Source organism: Enhydra lutris, unplaced genomic scaffold (assembly GCF_002288905.1).
Source record: "Enhydra lutris kenyoni isolate GAN:26980312 unplaced genomic scaffold, ASM228890v2 scaffoldscaffold40, whole genome shotgun sequence".
Lineage (NCBI taxonomy): Eukaryota > Metazoa > Chordata > Mammalia > Carnivora > Mustelidae > Enhydra > Enhydra lutris.
This window is the reverse complement of record NW_019154124.1, coordinates 2,553,508-2,573,231: the sequence shown is the minus strand read 5'-3', so window position 1 is coordinate 2,573,231 and position 19,724 is coordinate 2,553,508. Positions and strand designations below refer to the sequence as shown.

The 19,724-nt window shown below is 45.1% G+C and overlaps 1 protein-coding gene across 2 annotated transcripts in view; it reads left to right on the top strand.

Moving 5' to 3' along the window:
• The window catches only part of LOC111155215 (phosphatidylinositol-4,5-bisphosphate 3-kinase catalytic subunit gamma), a 32,417-nt gene extending 13,004 nt beyond the window's left edge, over positions 1-19,413 (top strand). The window contains exons 7-12 of one of the 2 annotated variants that reach the window (XR_002641123.1): positions 569-659; positions 1,462-1,592; positions 2,579-2,690; positions 3,934-4,091; positions 13,660-13,806; positions 16,165-16,226. Coding sequence is in view for 1 of the 2 variants with exons in the window: in XM_022515325.1 (XP_022371033.1) it covers positions 569-659; positions 1,462-1,592; positions 2,579-2,690; positions 3,934-4,091; positions 16,165-16,443 (771 nt within the window). In the remaining variant the exon portion in view is untranslated. Of the gene's footprint in view, positions 1-568; positions 660-1,461; positions 1,593-2,578; positions 2,691-3,933; positions 4,092-13,659; positions 13,807-16,164 lie in introns of both variants that reach the window. The other variant, XM_022515325.1, reaches the window with a different exon arrangement.
• The last annotated feature ends 311 nt before the right edge of the window (positions 19,414-19,724 follow it).

The following is a 19,724-nucleotide window of genomic DNA, read 5'->3' as shown; positions in this document are numbered from 1 at the left end:
GAACTTGCATCACTGTGCCATTCCTCTCAATTTGCGGGGAGGTTTGCACATGCCTTTTATGTTTTGTTTTGATGCTGAGGCATGCTGCTTACAAGAGCTCAGGAAGCCTTAGTCTCTCCACCTGCAGAATGGGAATGATAAACATACTCCCATGAGAGGGTAAATGCAAAGGAAAGACCTAGAACAGCACTCAGTCAATTTGCCGGCATTTTCAGCACTGCTCCTGTTGCCTTGGGTTAGCCCAAGCATGCCTTATGGATAAAAACTCGTAAGAACAGCAGAGCAGACCGTAACCTCGGAATAGCTAAAATGTCATTACCGCATCTCCCCACTCAAAATCCATTCACCCTCTTCCCCAGAGGACATCTCAGGGACCGAACTTAAGAGGCCCCCAAGGAAGGGGAATTTCAGAGCACCCACTGCAAATAAAGTACGGCTATTATTTATAGAGTGTAATGTATGTATTTCGTGTTACCAGATAAGATTGTGGGGCTTTTTAAGGGAGAAGAAAAAGACATTAAGCAAATATAGATTTCTAATGGAGACTTTTTTTGTGTTCGCTGTCCAGATTCTACGAATCATGGAATCCATTTGGGAGACTGAATCTTTGGATCTGTGCCTCCTGCCATATGGTTGCATTTCAACTGGGGACAAAATAGGTATGTGGTCACCTTGGGAGATGAATGTACCACTCAGCTCGCTTCAAGGGATCCTAAGCCCTTTTGTGTAGGCATTTAATACCTGAAAAATTACACACATAATCCATATAAAAAGGAAGGCAGTGTTCCAAGGCTGGTGCACGTGACTCAAGTTAATGTGGATCTGTTGGAAATACACAAGTGTGGGATTCCAGTCCTGTGACTATACATGGCAATGATTTTAGTAAGAACTTATTCCCTCCTCTCTACTTCTCCACGTCTAAACTGTAACTCGTTTCACTGCACATTAAACGTCTCTCTCACAAATAACATTTAAAAATAGATGGAAAGATCTGTCACTTACTTCAGTATCTTAGAATTCACATTATTGAAGTGATTATATAGTCATCTCTTTGGTGCTTTTATAGACATTTAACATTTTTTTTTCAGCCACACATACTTTTATTCAAGCTTCTGATCTGAGAACTGTATAAAACCACTTCCATTTGACCCTGGGATAAAAAAAGGAAAAGGCACCATTTGCCAAGCTCCTATGCTCAGCACATAAGTGCTTTTTACTTATGACTTTTCAAAACCAGCTTTCCTCTTTTCATTCAGGGACACCAAAAGCAGGTCCCACACAACTTCCTCCATCCTCCTCCTTTACTTTCTGTCCCTCCTAAGAAAACCAACAGCACAAACCTGGAAAATAGCCCCCTGGTTGAAAAGCCTTCTGCCCCCCGCCCCCATCAACAGAGATAGAACCATTCACCCCGGGGTCAGGCACGGTCCTGGTTTACATCCAATTCTGTGCCTCCTGTAGGAATGATCGAGATCGTGAAAGATGCCACAACAATTGCCAAAATTCAGCAAAGCACAGTGGGCAACACAGGTGCATTCAAAGATGAGGTCCTGAATCATTGGCTCAAAGAAAAATGCCCCATTGAAGAAAAGGTGAGCTCCTGCTTTTTTGCAGCGCCAAAGGCTCCTCGCAAGCTGGTCATTCACGTACAATAATGGGTTCACATTTCCAAAGCATCTACCAGTGTCACACCTCCTGATGTTGGGCAAAATCCTGTCCTCGTAAGGCCAAGAGGGTTTTAAGCGCCTTCCCGTGGGACCCGGCAGATCGGTGTCAAATGCCCCATTCAGAATGCTGTGAGCATTTGTTTCTCCTTTGATTATCAGGCACGCTTTGCATCAAATTTGGTTCCATGAAATGACGTGTTGGCACTTTTTAGGACAGTCCACTGTTGTTGTTCAGCAGAAACACATAGTCACTGTGTTATCAACCCCTTCCTCCCTGGGAAACGCCACCTATCCTATCAGCGAACTTGTAATTTACACACCCGCCCCCGTCCTCCCATCTAAACCGTGAATTATGGATGCGGCAAATGTCAGTTCCAGCATCTTTCTGAAGGACATATGCTGCGTCCTTCACAAGCTGCGTGCTTGGGCTGCTTGGCTGTCGCTTCAAGTTCTGCTGCGCCAGATTAGCCCTTCTCATTTGCATGGTTAGCAGCGTTTTGGGGAGGAAATAGAACTAGCAGCATTTATTAGGCGGCTGTACACGTGGATTTGTGAACCCGTGCCTACTGGGAGTGGTCACAAGCAAAACATACGTTCACGGATGAAGGAGGAACCATTATGGGTTCTGTGGAGTTGCTGGCAAGTGGTGCGGAAATGAGCCCTTTGATCAACTGTTGCTCCCTGACTCTTGTTTCCTCTCCCCGCTCTCGTGAGTCACTGAATCTTCACCTAAATTGTAAGGAGAGCGGTGACCAAGTCAGCAGCTCATAGAACGTTAATGAAATCGGGGGCAACCCACTTGCTCTCTGAAAACAGTTCCCAGAATGGTCCTTTTTGGAAGTCACCTGTCATTGGGGTGCGCTGTTCTTTGTGGTTAGAACGCAGCTAATGCCCGGATGCCTTTGCTTTAGTTTCAGGCAGCCGTGGAGAGATTTGTTTATTCCTGCGCCGGCTACTGTGTGGCTACCTTTGTTCTTGGAATAGGCGACAGGCACAACGACAATATTATGATCACGGAGACAGGTAAGTTTATTTATTATCATTTTTCTATCATGGTAGAATATATATAACAGAATTTACCATTTTGACCAGTTTTAAGTGTACAGTTAAACGGCATTAAATACATTTACACTGCTGCACAACCATCACCACCCATCGCCAGAACTTTCTCATCTTCCCCAACGGAAACGCTGTCCCCACTGAACTAGTACTAACTCCCCCTCTCCCCTCCCCTCGGCACAGAGCAATATTTAAGCAGAGGTCCATGTGAGAGTTCACATCTAGAAGTCATTACCGTGCAGGGACATAGACACCGTGATCACTCCCAGACAGAACCCAGGAGTGAATAACAGAAGAAGATGCCAGAAATGAGACTTCAGAAGGAAAAGCCAGAGAGTACCTAGAAAGCTTGGGTGGGGACATATCCCAGAAGCTGGTGACAGCGGGTGTGATCAGTAGTGCCAGACGCAGCAGGGAAGTGATGACAAGAACTCCCAGATGTCCTTCCATCGGAAGCGCTCCGCCTTCCTAACCTACCCCTCATCACCAGTTCGCTGACTGCCCTGACAGTGGTCAGTACTGGCTACCGTGCCAGGAAAGGGTTCTCTAAGAAATCTGGACCAGTTTAAGAGTGGAGCCTGGAAAAAGCACCAGATGGGGGTAAACTGCTTCCTCTCTGTGGGAAGCAAAAGACGTCACGTACTTATGGACCAGACGTGCAATACGGGCTACGTAAACGAGAGGAGATGGTGGTCATCGTGGTGGTAATAGTGACAGTGGTAGAAATGGACCCAAAAGAGATTCAATATGGTTTATTTCTGTGGGGCTACTCCAAAGTAAAAGGTGAACGCTCTTCCCCCAAGCAGCACCAACCCACTTTCTCTCCTGAGTCCCATAAAGGGCATAAGAGGGTCCCGGGTGTAACGATGGCAGATTAGCCAGAGAGTGTAGACTTCCATTTCTAAGAATAATTCTGAGACGAGTCAAGGATTTTTTTTTTTTTAAATGGCATTTGGCTGTCATTTAAAGAACACCAGAGGATATCAAAAACACACATGGTTCAAAGAGTGCTTTGTGGTTACTACTACGCACACCTGCTAAGCCGAAAAATATCACAAGCCTCTAAAACAGGGTAAAAATAGCTCTCTCACCCAAGATAGCTCATTTTCAGGCAACTTGAAAAAATACTCCAGGAAATAAACAAACCAGAGTGTTGTTACAAGCCATTGTGCCAGTGTAATGATGTCCGACATTTTCTTCTCTGAAGGAAACCTATTTCATATTGACTTTGGACACATTCTTGGGAATTACAAAAGTTTCCTGGGCATTAATAAAGAAAGAGTGCCATTTGTGCTAACCCCAGACTTCCTGTTTGTGATGGGAACTTCTGGAAAGAAGACAAGCCTACACTTCCAGAAATTTCAGGTAATTGGCCTCCTCCTGCATGGCCTCCGGGAACACCAACCGGAGAGTGCCTGCCTGGCCCAGCAGCCCTGCCCCCCCTCAGCTCCACTAAGGCTTTTCTGCCCACCCTCTCCAGCAGAGACACCCAGTCCTCCTCGTTTCCTCCGTTCCATCCCCACGTACACGATCCCATTCCTCTGTCACCTCCCACCTCAAACCAGACGGCAGGTGAAAGCATTCCGTAATCCAGGGACAGGCAGATCCAAAACACCAGGATGGCCCCTGTACTGAAGGGGGGCTTGACCGGGGAGCCCCTCCGAATATTTCTTTCTCTATTCAAGCCAGGGCCTAGAAAATCCAAATCTTGCCTGTCCCTTTCAGGACTCTCAGACAATCGTGAGCTTCTCTTGATGTCTGCGACAGGTGTGTCTTTTTCAAATTACTGACAGAGGGGATGGTGGCCGCACCCCTGGACTCTTGTCTCATGTGTGTGAAGGACAGTCCCTTCTCTCATTCGAAATGCTGTCAGTGTGTGTGCAGGGGGTGCGCCCAGCTCTGACACGGCCTACTCACCGGTCAGCGGGCTCTGACACGGGTCAGCCCGTCTCCCCGGGGCGTTCACGTCCTCCTTGCTTTTTTATTCCTTCCTGGTCTCCATCCACATTTGACTAGCAAATATTTCAAGCACCCGAGGAGGAACATTTTGGCACTTGCAAACTTAGTAACTGTGAAGGAATAGAAGTGAAAATGACTACCTGACAGGCTGCATGAAATACGTACACGGTACCCACCACGAACATGAAACAGACCAGGGAGTCGAGAGTGTGACTTGACTGGCACCTGTGCTTGGGTCCCCTCTAGAGACCACACCCCCATCCCTGACCCCCAGCCTTAGGGCCTCTTCAGTACAGCCTGGTTTGCAATTAGCACTTCAGGAACAAACCTTTTTTTCCAGAGTCTCTTCTGGAGTCCCCTGGGATCCTTGGGAGGTGGCCCAGGCCCCGCAATTCAGTGCAACAGGAACTGGGAGATACGCATTGTTTTGAAAGCTGTCTGTTCTTGTTTGTTCTCCTGGCTGATTTCGATCTGATTACAGGACTTAATTCTCCCACGGTTCCAGGAGTGCTGTCAGAGAGACTGAGATCTCTGCAGCCAGATGGTCTTAGGATTTTGGGTGTGTGTGTGTGTTTCTGTGTAAACTCAACTGGCTTTCAGACTATTTCAAGGGATTTGACACATTTCAGTCCTGTTTTTCTTTAAAGTTAAAAATCATGTTTTTTTTGACAACTTCCTGGAAGAGAAAAATGGTTCTCAAAAAAACCCCCAAACCTGGAAGAACTTTACCATTTAAAGAAGAGGGGGACCCCAGAGGGGGCTCACCCAAGGGGCCTCAAGCACAGCCGCAGTCATGCCACTGAGAGTCGGGCACACAGGAGTCTGTCCTCTCTGACAGGCTTTCCTGCTGTCTCTGTATGTGTTCTCTTTCTCTCGGTCAGTGGTTTTCCCCAGAATGACTGCCCGTCTCTGCTGTTCCTATGGACCCCACAGGGTCCGTGCCACCCCTAAAATCCCAGCAGGACTTCCCCCTTTACTCTTATTCATTGTTATGCTTCAGAATATTCTTTAATGAGGATTTGGGACGTGGGAGGCCAAGGAAAGGTCACTCCTCGTCCCAGGCAGCTTCTACCCAAAGCAATAAAACTGCAGGGAGCCTTTGCACTAGTCTCTCGGTCCAGGACCACTGCTCCATCTGTTGTGGCTAAAGCTGTCTTCCCAAACCGCTAAAACCTCCTTCACCAAAGTGACCTCTAGGCCGTGTGCACTGCTAAAAACACACCTTTGTAAATTTTACGGAACTGACGTATCTGTGTTCTAGAGTACTGGCCTACGGTTTAAGTACCTGTGAGCCTTAAACCCAGATCCAGAATAGCACTGTGGCTGAAGGATGGCTTTGGAGCAGACAAATGAGCTTAAATCCTAGCCCTCTACTTAATATCTCTGCGTGTGATATAGAGCACCCACCTGTTGAGAACCTGGGGTTCCTCTTCCGTAACAGCGGGAGCAGGAAGGGATTATCTAAGCGGAATGGGTAGAATGGTCTTCCCAGTGCCGAGACCACAGCCAAAATTCAACACCCAGCAGCCCCCGGTGGAACGTATATCGCAAGGGGTCTGCTAACTTGGAAAGCTTTTAAGCTGAGAAGCCCTCTTAGACATGAGATCACAAGCACAATGGCAACGTACAAAACGCAGAAGAGTAGCCTTGTTCTGGGGAAAGAGCGGGGGCGGTGGGGTGTCTGAGCTCTGGCTGCTTGCCCCCACCCTGCCCCTTTATCTGCTCACCCCCCACACCTCACTCACAACAGGGAAAAAGCTGGCCACAGACACGTGTGTATACGATTATCTCGTATCCAGGCTTCCTGAAGTTTCAGCCTGACCAAGATGAGCAGCAGGTTTTCATCATTTGACTCAGGCCTTGTGACAATTTATTTTTTTTAACATACTACGAAGCCCTCCAGAATTTTTTCTGTTTCTTAGTTTTATGTTCCCTTTTTGAAACAAAGGCCTTCAGGCTCTGGGAGGACGTCTCTAAGCTCTCGAAATAGCGCCGCAGGATCTCGTATAATAAAGCCACCGTTTTTAGGTAGGCTAGAAAATGTTGTATCTATTTACATTTTGAATCAAAGATGTCCTCATTTCCAGCAAACCGCTAATTTAGAATGGTGAGGTTAATTAATGCACACAGCACCTTTGAGTATCCTGTTAGGGAGGGTGGAGAGAAACTGACCCACTTTTCATTAAGGGTGAAGCAAACCTTCTCCATAAGACGTGAAAACATAGCTAGCTCCTGGCTGAAGGCTCGAAGGCCGGAAACTGAAAGAGGAAGGCGCTGCTTTATTGCCCCTCTCCCTTTTTTCCAAAATACTTGTTGAACCCAGGAGCAAGCTGTGATCACACAAAAAGGCACAAAACCAAGGCATGCTGACTATTTGAACCCAAGGAGCCCTGCCGGCCTCCGGAGCAGCGTCCTGGACGCCACGTGCTAAACAGAAACATTTCAAAGATGACGGTTTTGATAAATAAATTCTCGTTTGGAAAATCTCTCCCTTACTGAAGAGTGAAAAGGAAAACCACGTTTTACTCACAGACAATTGATTTGAGAACCACTGCGCTTTAAATTTCACTAAATGGCTTTAGAACCTCTGTGACCTACAGATACATGTATATCATTAGCAAATGAAATTTGGCTCCCTCTTTTTTTAATCTAAGAACGTGGGGGCTTTCTCCTAATTTTAAAAGTGGTAAATGTGGTTTTTTTTCTAAAGCCAGTGAAATATTAAAAATATCAGGAAGATACTGAAAACCCACCTTCCAAAAAGAACACTGTCTGCATTTGAGTGTTTTCCCTTCATTCTACTCTTTGGCCTCAGATAAGATTGTAAATTCATCAGAATTTGGTTAAAACCTGAACTGAAGCAATAGATACAGTGCTACTCCCTATAAACTGTTCAGCGGCTTCTCACCTCACTTTGAATCAAATCTGATTATTGAAGCCTGCCCAGGAGGCTCCATTCGGGGAGCCCACTGCACACCCCCCACACTCACTTCCAAACCGAGCAGTCGCCCACTGGTGGGGCCCCTGGCCATAGGCTTTGCCCTGCACAGTGCCTTCATGGCACCTGGGACCGCATATCACCGTCTGGGCAAGGCTATGGCAGCCGGGCCCCATCTGACCTTAATCCCTCCCATGGGGCCTGAGACGTAGTGAGCACTCAGGAGGTATTTGCAGAGTGGAGAGGAGAGGGCGGAGGGTCAGTTCCTGCCTGCTCTTGGCACACAGTAGGCACTGAGCAAATACATGTTAGATAAAGCAAAAGAAAGCTGGGGAGCCAGATAATACCTTCTCGGGCACATCTATGCGAAGCAGGCAGCTCGAGGAGCACACTTAAAAGGCATTTGCCCCTAGATGTCACTCTTAAGAAGCGTTTTATAGGAGAGAGTTCTGGAACTTATTCATGGTGTTACTTTAATCTTGGCGGCCTGCTTTACCACCCCTGGCAGTGAGGTCCCTGCACCCGATCTCTGTGCGGAGTCCTGACCTGGGTTAAGAATGATCTCGGCTGTCGTCTTGCTCTCCTCTTGGTCCCAGGTTCTTTTAACTGCCTCTGCCTCAGTTTCTCCAGCACAGCCCTGCTTGTTAACCTGCCTTTAGGAGCGGGGCCCTGCCCCCACCTGCCAGTTGCCTTGCTGGAAACTCAAGCATTGTCCTAACCCCCGCCACAGGGACCCTAGCACTTACACTTCTGAGGACTGTGGCCTCCTCGCCGGTATTCCCCATTCCTGCTCTCTGACCGCCCTTCCCCACGTGGTAACCCTGGGTTTGTCTACACTGAGAACCCCCTGTACTTACGGGCTGCCAGCCTGCGCCTTCTCAGCCTCCTGCTCCGCCCCGTTGTGGTCACCAGGCCCTGTTTTTCCCTAGTTCTTATCAGGCCCTGATGGATAAGATCCATTGCACTTTGCGGGGCAGACACAGGAAGGGAAGGAACATCCAGGCAGAAAGAATAGCATTAGCCGGGGCATGAAGTCAGTATTTAGTATCCGTATTTAGGAACAAAAAGTACAGGCGCCCGGTATGAAAGCCACACAGGTATAGACAGAAATGTGGGGTGAAATTTGGGTCAAGGAAAGAAATTTGCATCTAGTTTGAAGCAGTATAAAAGGTGTATTGGGGGGTGGGGGGTAGAGAGCAAAGCAAAGGAGTCACTTGGAACTTCCTTAATGAACCACATTCCTGTAATGGACGCCTATTATAGGCCAATAGGGAGACGACAAGCTTATCTGTCAAACGGCCCAGAACACACTGAGTTGAGAAAGGATTCCCTCCTGGGATCTGCACCCTGGACCATAACAAGGTCAGGTTCAGCCTGCTCTCTCCCGGCCTGAGGATGCTCAGTACTATACTATCCACCAGAAGACAGCCTCAGAGAAGGGTCTAGCATCAGTCATCCGTAGGCGTCAGGATTCACGGGCATGGATTTTGGACCCCCGTGACTTTTTTTTTTTTTTTAAGATTTTTTTTTTAATTTATTTGACAGAGAGAGAGATCACAAGCAGAGAGAGAGAGAGAGAGAGAGAGAGAGAGGAGGAAGCAGGCTCCCTGCCTAGCAGAGAGCCTGATGCGGGACTCGATCCCAGAACCCTGAGATCAGGACCCAAGCCGAAGGCAGAGGCTTAACCCACTGAGCCACCCAGGCAGCCCCGTGACTTTTAAACATCTATCAAGAATAGCCTTCCAACTGGCATCTCCTCTCCCTGTTTAGTTTCTTCTAGAGAGTTGTTTCGTCTACCCGAAGAGTATTATTGAGGCTGTTACTCCTGTGTTACAAAAAAGTGTACTCTTTATAGAGATCCTCTTGCAAAATCTCTGTTAGGTCATAGTCTCCAGAAAGGCTGTGTTTCTCCTACACAAAGAGTTTCTTAAAATCATCTGACCATTGGGTGAAGTAAGGGGTTTGATTTTCCTTTTGGCTACAGATACATTTGAAGATGGCCCACGGCAAGTACATAGCGTTTGTGATGTATGGCCTTGAACTGGTCTTTATCCCAACCCCCTGTGATCATGTCCTTTGTCCTTCCTTTCCTTTTTTCTACTCACTTCAAATTAATGTTATTTTGACTTCTGTGTACCCAGATAATCCGACCTCAGTCCCTTCTGGAACAGGCTAGAACACGCACACATATCCCTACATCCAGTCCATTTAGAATATCTGACTAATAATGCAAGACAGTGTAATTGTAACTGGTAGGTTCCTAATGAGCTTCTAAGTATTTGAGAACATGGCAACACAGCCCTTCGCCTGGTAGACAGAGCTGGTCTGAGATTCATTTTTAAGAGGTCCTTAGAAGATTCCTAATTCAAACTCAACAAATGCACAGCCAAGTGTCAGACACATTCTTCCTTCAGATTTACCAGAAAGTGCTTCCTCCTGCATTATTGGGTCTGCTAGCCGGGGTCTCTCCGTTTTGCCAAAATAACTTCTAAAAGCATAGCCTGGCCAATTCATTGATTTTTGTTGTTGTTGTTGTTACAAAACAAAATAAAATCCTCTCTGACAGGAATGTTTTTCTCTCCACTGTCTCCTTCCTCTAGCAGATGGAGGCAGCCTTACTATTTAGAAAAAGTCAGTGAGTGCGGACATTGCTTTTCATTGATGAATCTTTGTGAGGTTTTCTCCTCTCCTCTCGGCCCTGGAGTTCCTGTTTTGTAGGCCTGGGGTCGCTTCCTCATTTTCTTCAGTATGTGTGTGCAGTACTAGTTCACTTCCACTTTGTTTTAGAGGAAAATGGAGGAGTTTGTTTTAAGAAAAAGGAGGCCTATTCCCTATGACTTTGGACAGCCTAAAGCAGCCAGAGCTCATTGGTGGTTAAAAAATTAGTAGACTGGGGCACATGGGTGGCTAAGTCGGTTAAGGCTGTAGGCTCAGGTCAGGATCCCAGGGTCCTGGGATGGAGCCCAGCATCAGGCTCTCTGCTCAGCAGGGAGCCTGCTTCTCCCACTCCCTCTGCCCCTCCCCAGCTCATGCTTGAGCTCGCTCCGGCATGTTCTCTCTCCATGTCAAATAAAATCTTATAAAAAAAAAAAAAAAAAAAAAAAAGGAAGAAAGTAGTAGACTGTATACAGAAAACTTTCGGTTTAATGAACGAGTTTGGGCCCAGTTAACAAAATGACTCTAAGTCTTAACCCTGAAATGGTAATGAAGTCTTTGTTCCCAAGGCTTCTGGGAGTGGTAGCTTTGTAAAAACAAGCTTTTCCTTTGGTACTAGATGCTATAATTAAGGCACTTGAATCAACTATGAAATTAGGAACTGAGGTGCTGTGTAGGCTCAGTCTATCTGTTAACGGCTCCTGGGTGGTGTGCTGGCTCACAGTAACAATACTACCGCGTTCCCCACACTCGTGCTCATTAACAAGTGCATCACACCAAGTTCCCAAAATCAGAGTCTTCCTTTACCCCTTCTTCTCCACTCAGCATCATACAGCCTTCGCCAGGCAGCTGAGAAGGAGAGAATGAGGATGTCTGGGGTCGTGCCAAGCAGCCTGGGCGGAAGGGAAAATTCTGCTGCTCCAACCAGTCACTTCTGTGTTCTGTGTTTCCCCCCAGCTCCGCAGGCCACATCCTCAGTCCCTCAAACCACAGGCCTCCGGCCCAGGGCAGCCCATAGCCAGGGCGCTCTCACACACACCCGTGGCTGGGTACAAGAGCAGAACTGAAACTTCTGGGGCTTGAGGGGGCGGGGCCAGTGCCCAGCTGAGCCCCGCCAAGAGAACCCCCTGCAGGAGCTGCCAGGCCACTATCTGCTTCCGACTGGCTCCCCACCTCCACGTCGAGAAGTGGGCGTTCGAGAATGCAACTTGGTGTTCTATTAATAATAATCGCCAATCGCCCACACCGCCCTTAAATGTCACCACAACCCTATGAAACGGGCCTGGGTATTCTTCTTATGCTACAGATGAGGAAACTGAGCTCTGGGGAGGTTAAGTGATTTCTCCGATGACAAAGAGCTTGTCTGTAATAAAGCCAACTTTGAATCCAGGCTGCGAAGCGCGACCGCACGTCTAACCCCTACTCCGCATGGTTGCTAAGCCAAAGACCATTAAATCTCTAACCAAGGTTAGGTCTCTGCTCAGCCAGTCAGAGTGTAGACACCGTGTCTGTCCCATACGGGGCGTGCAATTGGGGGGTGAGATTTCTCCCTCACAGACATGACCCTTCGCACACAGTGACAATCAGAACTGAGTAAACTCAAGCCAGCGGAGATGCCTCATGTAGAGGAGATGGCCCGAGAGGGAGACAGACAGACACAGGAGAGTTCTTTTCCTTTAATACATTTCTGTGTGCCACAGTGAGGAGTGAACCCGTGGGCTGCCGCTTTAAAACATACACAGCACCTAGGACTGGTGTTCAAATACCTTGGCCCCACGCTCATTTTCCTTCTCAAAGATTTTCTATTAAGGAGTTTGACCACACAGTGAGCTCAGACAGCAAGGGGTGTGCCTGGAGCCCCCAGTGTGCAGAAGACTGGGAAATAATTAAAAATCAGAATATACTCCAATTCAAAACCAAAAGGCATCTCCATCGATGCCCTTGTGAAAATCGTGTGAGCTGACAAATTAATGAGCCAGCTGCCTGGGGTGAAGTCTGCCCTTCACCTGTGTAATTACCAAGAAATGAGAGCGACATCGGTGTGTCCTTTGGATGAGCAGAAGGTAGTGATTTCGGCCATGAGTGGAGTCACGAAGGACACAAGAGTGCTAATGCACTGGGGCCGAGGCAGGAACAGCCCAGGCCCTTGGGTCTGGGAGCTTCCGGCTCCAGGGCAAGCAGGCAGGCAGGAGATACAGAGTGATGACCCCTCCAGACAGGGACAGGAGATGAGGAACATTTACTGAAGGAGTGCTGTGTACCAACCCCCAGACCGGGCATTTTATATATATTTTCTCACTTAATGCCAGAATCATCCATGGGCTTTTCTGCTTAGACGGGGTGATGTGTCCATGGTCCAGCCTTGCTGTACAGAATGATACAGGCGTGACCGCCATTACTGCGGCTCTCAGCCGGCCACGTGCGAGTGACACAGACAAGATCATCCAAGAGCAAAAAAAGGAAACTCACTACCTTAACATCTTAGCCTGTTAACCTTACAGTCTTTTTTCTCTATAAATATTTTCTGTCCGTTTACCAATACGGGCTTACACTGCATGTGTTGTCCGATGCCCGCTTTTTAACTCAGACGCTGTTACATGGTCATTCCGCATTCCTGTCCAGTCTCAGTCCAGCACTTACAGAGCACACAACTGGAGGGACTCCCATCCACTCTTTTTATCAACCCGCACTTGTAAGATGTCTAGGTCCCCTTTAAGCTCCCGTGTTTTTAAATAATGTTCTGCTGAATATTCTTATAGACCGAGCACTGCAAAAGTGATGCGATTTTTTTTTTTTAGAGGTAAATTTCTAGCATGAAAAGTGCTGGGTAAAAGGATAGACACATTTTTGAAGTCCAGTTTATTGAGGTATAATTCACCTACAGCAGAACTGGGACTTTTCACGCGTACACTTCTTTGATTTTGGATGAATGGCATCGGTCACTTGACCACCGCTGCAGTGATGTTCTGTAACACTTATTAGTAATTTAAAGCTTTTGATGCATGTTATCAAATTGTTCGCTAGTAAATTTACACCTATTCCCACCTTCTGTCAGCCCGTGAAAGGTGAACATTGGATTTTATTCTTTTAGGAAAAAAATTTAAGATTTCCCAATTTGGTCGGTGAATGTTTCCATTTTGTTTCATTACATTTATTTGATTACTAACGAGATGGTGTATTTTTTCGTGTTTATTCTCTGGTTTTATGTCTTGTAGTGTGAATTCGCATTTATATCGTTGGCTTATTTGTCTGCCAACTACTTAATTCCACTCTTTCTTACCTATTTGTAAGAGCTGTTGGGGGCCGGTAATGAAAGAAGTGATTTGTTGTGTTGCAAATGTGTCTTCTCTTGCTGTTTGTTTTTTCTCTTGTTGGTTATAGCTTCCCCATCTCCAGTAACATTTCGATAATCTCGCCACCTTTGCCTTAGAAGACTGCACCTTGGAAAGTGATCTTCATAAAGGCCTTTCCCACTCCATGATTATTTACATGTTTACCAATTTCCTAGGAAAGAAATTGACCTAAAAGGTACAGTAAGAAAAAAGATGAAATGTAGCATATTTAATCTTTAATGCATCGGGAATTTATTTTCGCATATCACACAGGATAAGCTTTGTTTGTCACCCAAATGTTGAGCTGATTGTACCAGCCCCATTTATCCAATAATAGATCTTCTCTTCACTAATTGGAGAAGTCACCTTTGATATATATTACATGGACATTTAGTCAGATCCGTGTGCTGAACTTTTCCATTCTCGTCTACATAATGTCTTCTCTTTTTCTGAGGAAAAGAATAGGCGCTATTTCCCACAGTTTTAAATACCATAGTTTTAGAATATGTTTTAGCATCTGGCATGCCAAGAACTGGTTTTCATTAACGTCCTTGTTCAAAATGTTCTCTCTGGGCCTAATGGATCCAGATAAACTTAAAACCATATCTAGGTTTTAATATCCAATAGGAATTTTTGTTGAAATTTCATCGTAGATGAACTTGAGAAGAATTTGTGTCTTTATAATAAGCAGTTTTCTCTCTGAGGATCATGCTACATCACTCCACGTGTTCAAGTTTTCTTTTCTATTTCTCAGTAAATTTTCACATCTTTAAAAACAACGGGCTCTGCGGGTTTTGTGTATGCATTTATCCCAGGAGTCATGGGGTGGGAGATGGTTTTGTTGCTGTTATTCACAGCGTTTATCTTTTCACTCTGCTTTCTAACTGGTGGCTCTAATTTATAGCATCCTATGTATTTTATCAAAAGCCATTTTTTTCTTTTTTCAAGATTTTATTTATTTATTTAACAGAGAGAGAGATCACAAGCAGGCAGAGAGGCAGGCAGAGAGAGAGAGGGGAAGCAGGCTCCCTGCCGAGCAGAGAGCCTGATGCAGGGCTCAATCACAGGACCCTGAGATCATGACCTGAGCGGAAAGCAGAGGCTTAACCCACTGAGCCACCCAGGCGCCCCTCAAAAGCTATTTTTTAAAGATTTTATTTATTTCTTTGACAGGCAGAGATCACAAGTAGGCAGAGAGGCAGGCAGAGAGGCAGGGGGAAGCAGGCTCCCGGATGAGCAGAGAGCCTGATGCGGGGCTCGATCCCAGAACCCTGAGATCATGACCTGAACTGAAGGCAGAGGCTTAACCCACTGAGCCACTCAAGTGCCCCTCAAAAGCTATTTTGATAAAAACTAGTTGCTATGGTATTTTTGCTTTTTCCCCTCAGTGTTCCCAGGAGACAGTGAAGTTATTTGTAAATACTAACAAGTTTACCTTTCACATTACATTTTAGTTACATATTAAGTGACATGTTAATTTTAAGAAATCAGAAGCAGAGGTCACCCGGCTGGCTCAGTCAGTCGAGCATGCAATTCTCGATCTCGGGGCTGTGAATTTGAGCCCCACGTTGGGTGTTAGAGATTACTTAAAAATAAAATCTTTAAAAAAAATCAGAAGTGGGTTTTAATACAGTACCTTATGATGATCCTTGCAATTTGGGAATAAATAGTCTTTGGAGATGTATATTATTTTTTTAGCATTTTACTCTGTATTTTATTTGAAATATTTCTATCTGTAATCATTAAATCCCGTTTTCTTTAACACGCTATCTTTGCCAAGTTACAATATTAGGGCTGGGTGGTTCTCATACTGCAAAATTGAGAACCTTGCAATTTCTTCTCTACTTTGGGACCCTTTAATTGGCATAAGCCCTTAGCCTTGCTTCCCAACTGGACCCAACTCACCTATCTCATCTGCTCGAAGGCTTTTGGAGGAGGTCCAGCCAAAGCATTGGCTTAAAGTCCTCTCTCTCACTCAGTATCCAGCATTTGTACTAAAATTCCCACATTTATTCAACAGTCTGAGCGTCAGCAAAACGCTAATACATCTGTTTTCTTAGACTAGGACAAATTGTAAAATAAAGATGAAAACAAAAATCTCCCAACACCACATTGCCATCGTTTCTCTGGATTCCGTGAGCCGTTGGCAAACAATTAGGCTTACATCAAGTTTACTGCTTCCAGTATGGTGTTCAAAAACGGACTCACCCCTGTGCAGAGCCTACAGACATTTCTACCCTCAATGTCCTAGGACAGAAATGGACGTAAAAGGTAGAGTAAGAAAAAAGATGAAACGTAGCCTATCAGTTCATTTTCCTGGAGCCCAGCCGGACCCTGGGTGACGACACCAACGTGCTTCAGAGGGTATAAACACAGTCCTACGTTCTCATCAAGGCTTCCATCTGAGGCGGGGGACCTGCCCTCTTTGTGACGGCTTTCACCCGAGAGGACAGGATAAGGCCGCGTAAATTCCAGGACAGCCCCGTGGCCTTTGGCCCACTCAGTTATCGCGACAAGGCTAACAGCGCTGTCTTTTCCTTTTTCCTTTATGCAGGACGTGTGTGTCAAGGCTTACCTCGCCCTTCGTCACCACACAAACCTGCTGATCATCCTGTTCTCCATGATGCTGATGACGGGAATGCCCCAGTTAACCAGCAAAGAAGATATCGAATATATTCGGGATGCCCTAACAGTGGGGAAGAATGAGGAGGAAGCTAAGAAGTATTTCCTGGATCAGATCGAAGTTTGCAGAGACAAAGGATGGACGGTGCAGTTTAACTGGTTCCTGCATCTTGTTCTGGGCATCAAACAAGGAGAGAAGCACTCCGCCTGATTCTCCAGGCTAGAACGCAGAACCAGTGCGGGTCCTAGAGTTTTAGGTCAGCACGTCCGTCATCGAACTCGGATCTGAAAGGTAACAGGACATCACGAAGGTTGGCATTTCAGAAAGACAGCCCCGTTCCTAGCTGGACTCTTCGCTGGAGGAAAATACTGGCATGTCACATTGTCTAAGTCGCGTTAGGTTTTAGGCTTATGCCCAGGTTTGTTTTTTGTCTCATTCGCCTCAGTGATGTCGGAGAACAATCTAAGTTTAAACGTCTAAGTTTAAACAAACTAATTACTTCCTCATGGTGCCTGCTGATTTGATTATCTCGTCATTGAGTGCTTCTCGAGAATAATTGGTGACATGTCTTTTCATCTGGGTTTACCCTCAATTTTGGTTATTCTTGCGTTCCTCAAGCCCTTGAGAGAAAATGATGTTATCACTGTACCTTTCTCTCATTCCCCAAAGGACACTTCCAAACACTCCCTCTTTGTCTGTAGAGGTTAGTGACTTGCTGAAAGCAAAGGCAAGCTAGCCTTTTTAGTGTCTCTTGTAATTAGGGTCTTTTATAGCATACAATGGAGACGCACGGACACACACTGGAAAACCTGAACCGTTGGACCCCAGCCCTCCCGGGTGGGTCTGGCTACAGGCTTATGAAGAGAATAGCAGAGATAAGACCCTTCGTCTCAACTCCACCCAAGAGTCAATGGTCAAGTACAGTTACTCCAGCCTTCACTAGTGGAAACAGGAGGAAACTAAAGGGACCCCCCCCCAATTTTTTTAACCTTTTAATCTTCCTCCCTGCCTCCCTTCTTCCTTAATGGCTAACCCTCCCACAACTTGTTACCCAAGTTGTGAAATCCTCAGAACATATCTACCTTAGAATTCAAACAATAGTTGAAAAACAATTTCTCCTCTAGGGTTACTGAAATTTTAGGTACTTCTTTGTAGAAATGTTTGGAGTTTGTTTTTTTTTTTTTAAGTATATTATTAAAGAGGACATTCTAGGAAATAGGGGTTCGTTTCCAGATGCCTTAATTTTAAATTTTAGCCTAAGCAGTTTTTTTTTTCTTCTTTTTCAGTGGAAGAAGGTCTTTGAGCTCTAAACAATACATCCAGTTAGGAAACACACTACGTGCTCTGGCCATCTCTCAGTTTAGAGGACTTTGAAACTCTGATGTATTCTTCAGATTTCCTAGAAGCTGAAATGTCTTCTCTAAAAACTATTTTCATCTCCTAAATATTCTATAGTGGAAGCGTTTAACCATAGAGAAAGATCGTTAAATTATTTATAAAATATTTTAAAACTACCTATAGTTGGTACTTTACCTAGAAATAACTCTGGTCACAGTGCCTACATTTTCACATGATCATATCTAAATAGATATTTAATTTAAAATTTTTCTGAATAGATGCCTGTTTGACTTCAGTGTAGCCCAAACTTTTCTTTTTGTATATGCAAAAGCCCTTTGAAGGTATAGGTAACACTGCTCCCTTCCCGCTGAGCCTTTGCCTGGCTCATGAGGGGTCTAGAATGATCTCTTCCTTGACAAACTATCCTTTTAAAATCACACTCTATCCTCCTATAGAGAGGACCATGCCCTGTAATGAAATGTTTAATCCTCTGTCTTAATGGAAGATGGATGTTTTATGGCATTTTTCCAACAACTATTCCCCACCATTCTTTTGAAGAAAAATAGGAAGAATGATGCTTTCTAATTCAGAAGAGGCTGTATTCATTATTCTTATAAAAAACAGACAAACTTGGCCTTGCTACAGATTCTGCTTTTTATTTGAATTGATGAAATAATCGTCTTTGATAGAAGAATCACAGAGGAATGTGTTTATATTTAGTTTATTGGCACGTGGGCACACCTATTTTCACTTCAAACGAACAGGTTCTTACGCTGGTACACATCACCTTGGGCTTGACTCCTCCATATTTCACTGAACTTGAACTCTTCAGACTTGCCGATAAAAATCACCTTTACATGTTTCCTTCCTTCGTTCCTCCCAGGGAATCACATGATCCACAACTTTTAGATCTTTGAAAACATTCTAGAACGAGGGCCATCTCCTCCTGGGAGGAGATTTGGGGGAGCTACCCACAACTCAATCTTCCCTGCCAGATGAAAACAGAGATTACAAGTCAGAGGATTCTGGCCAAAGCAGCTTTTGTGTGTGTCCGGGACTGGCTACATAATTTGCAGAGCCCAGTGCAAAATGAAAACATGGGGGCCCGCCATTCCAAAATTGTTAAGAAGCTCAAGACAGCGAGAGAGCTCAGAACCAAGCCCAGGGCTAGACCGGTCACAAGCCCATGAAGCTGAAACTGTATATATCTGAATATGGCTTTGGTGCTCGCTTTTCCATTTGGACTATGTGCAAGTTCCAATAAAGTGCCCAGATCAAAATGTTATTTCTGTTCTAATTAAAATACCTCATCTCTATGGCTGTACATTAGGACTTCAAACACTGGCCCATTGTTTTGGACTGGAACCATGGCCACTAAAAGTAGCACAAAGCAGGTGTTCAAGCCCTAGCCCTGTAGGACTGTATTTGACTAGCTTTAGTGAAAGTGTGAGGGAGTGGAGACATTATAGGTAAAGTATGGAAACCCTGAGAGAAAACTCTGGACTTTTAAAAAAATATTAAGTATATATTTTACAGGAGATGAATTATTTTTTTAAAGAAAGATTAGATATAGGAAATCTGCAGGAAAATTTGGAGGCTGTGAGTTCTTTGTAAATGGAACATATTTTTGGAAATGAGCCAAAAATGATTGAGGAAGGAAATTTCTGGAGCAAATTCTGGCATTTGGTAAACCTAGGTTCTGTTTGCCATGGCCATGAAATAAATTGCCAATTGTGTTTTATGATACAAAGAAAAAAATGGGGTGATTTTTAAGAGTTCTGCTATCTTATTTCTGTTTAACCCAACCTAAAAATTCCAGTTAATAAATGTGGTTCTAGTCTGTGTTCTTGTCTGCGTACTTGTCTGCATATTTGCAAAGACTCATTTTTAGGACAGATGCTGGGCAAACCTAGGGCATGCTACTTGGCAATCACACTCATTCAGAAAGTTGAGACATTCCCTCTTCCGGATGGTCTAGGTCTCCCCAATTGTATTTGCGTCTTAATTGTTGAATGTAAATTCAAATGAAAGAAATGACATCTTGTGTTCTCTGTACACATCTTTTAAATTTCTGAAAGGCCAGAGATTCCTGAGAGTCAAATTCTTTAAGAAACCCATGGTGTTCCCATAACATACTAGTCTCTGTGCTAAGG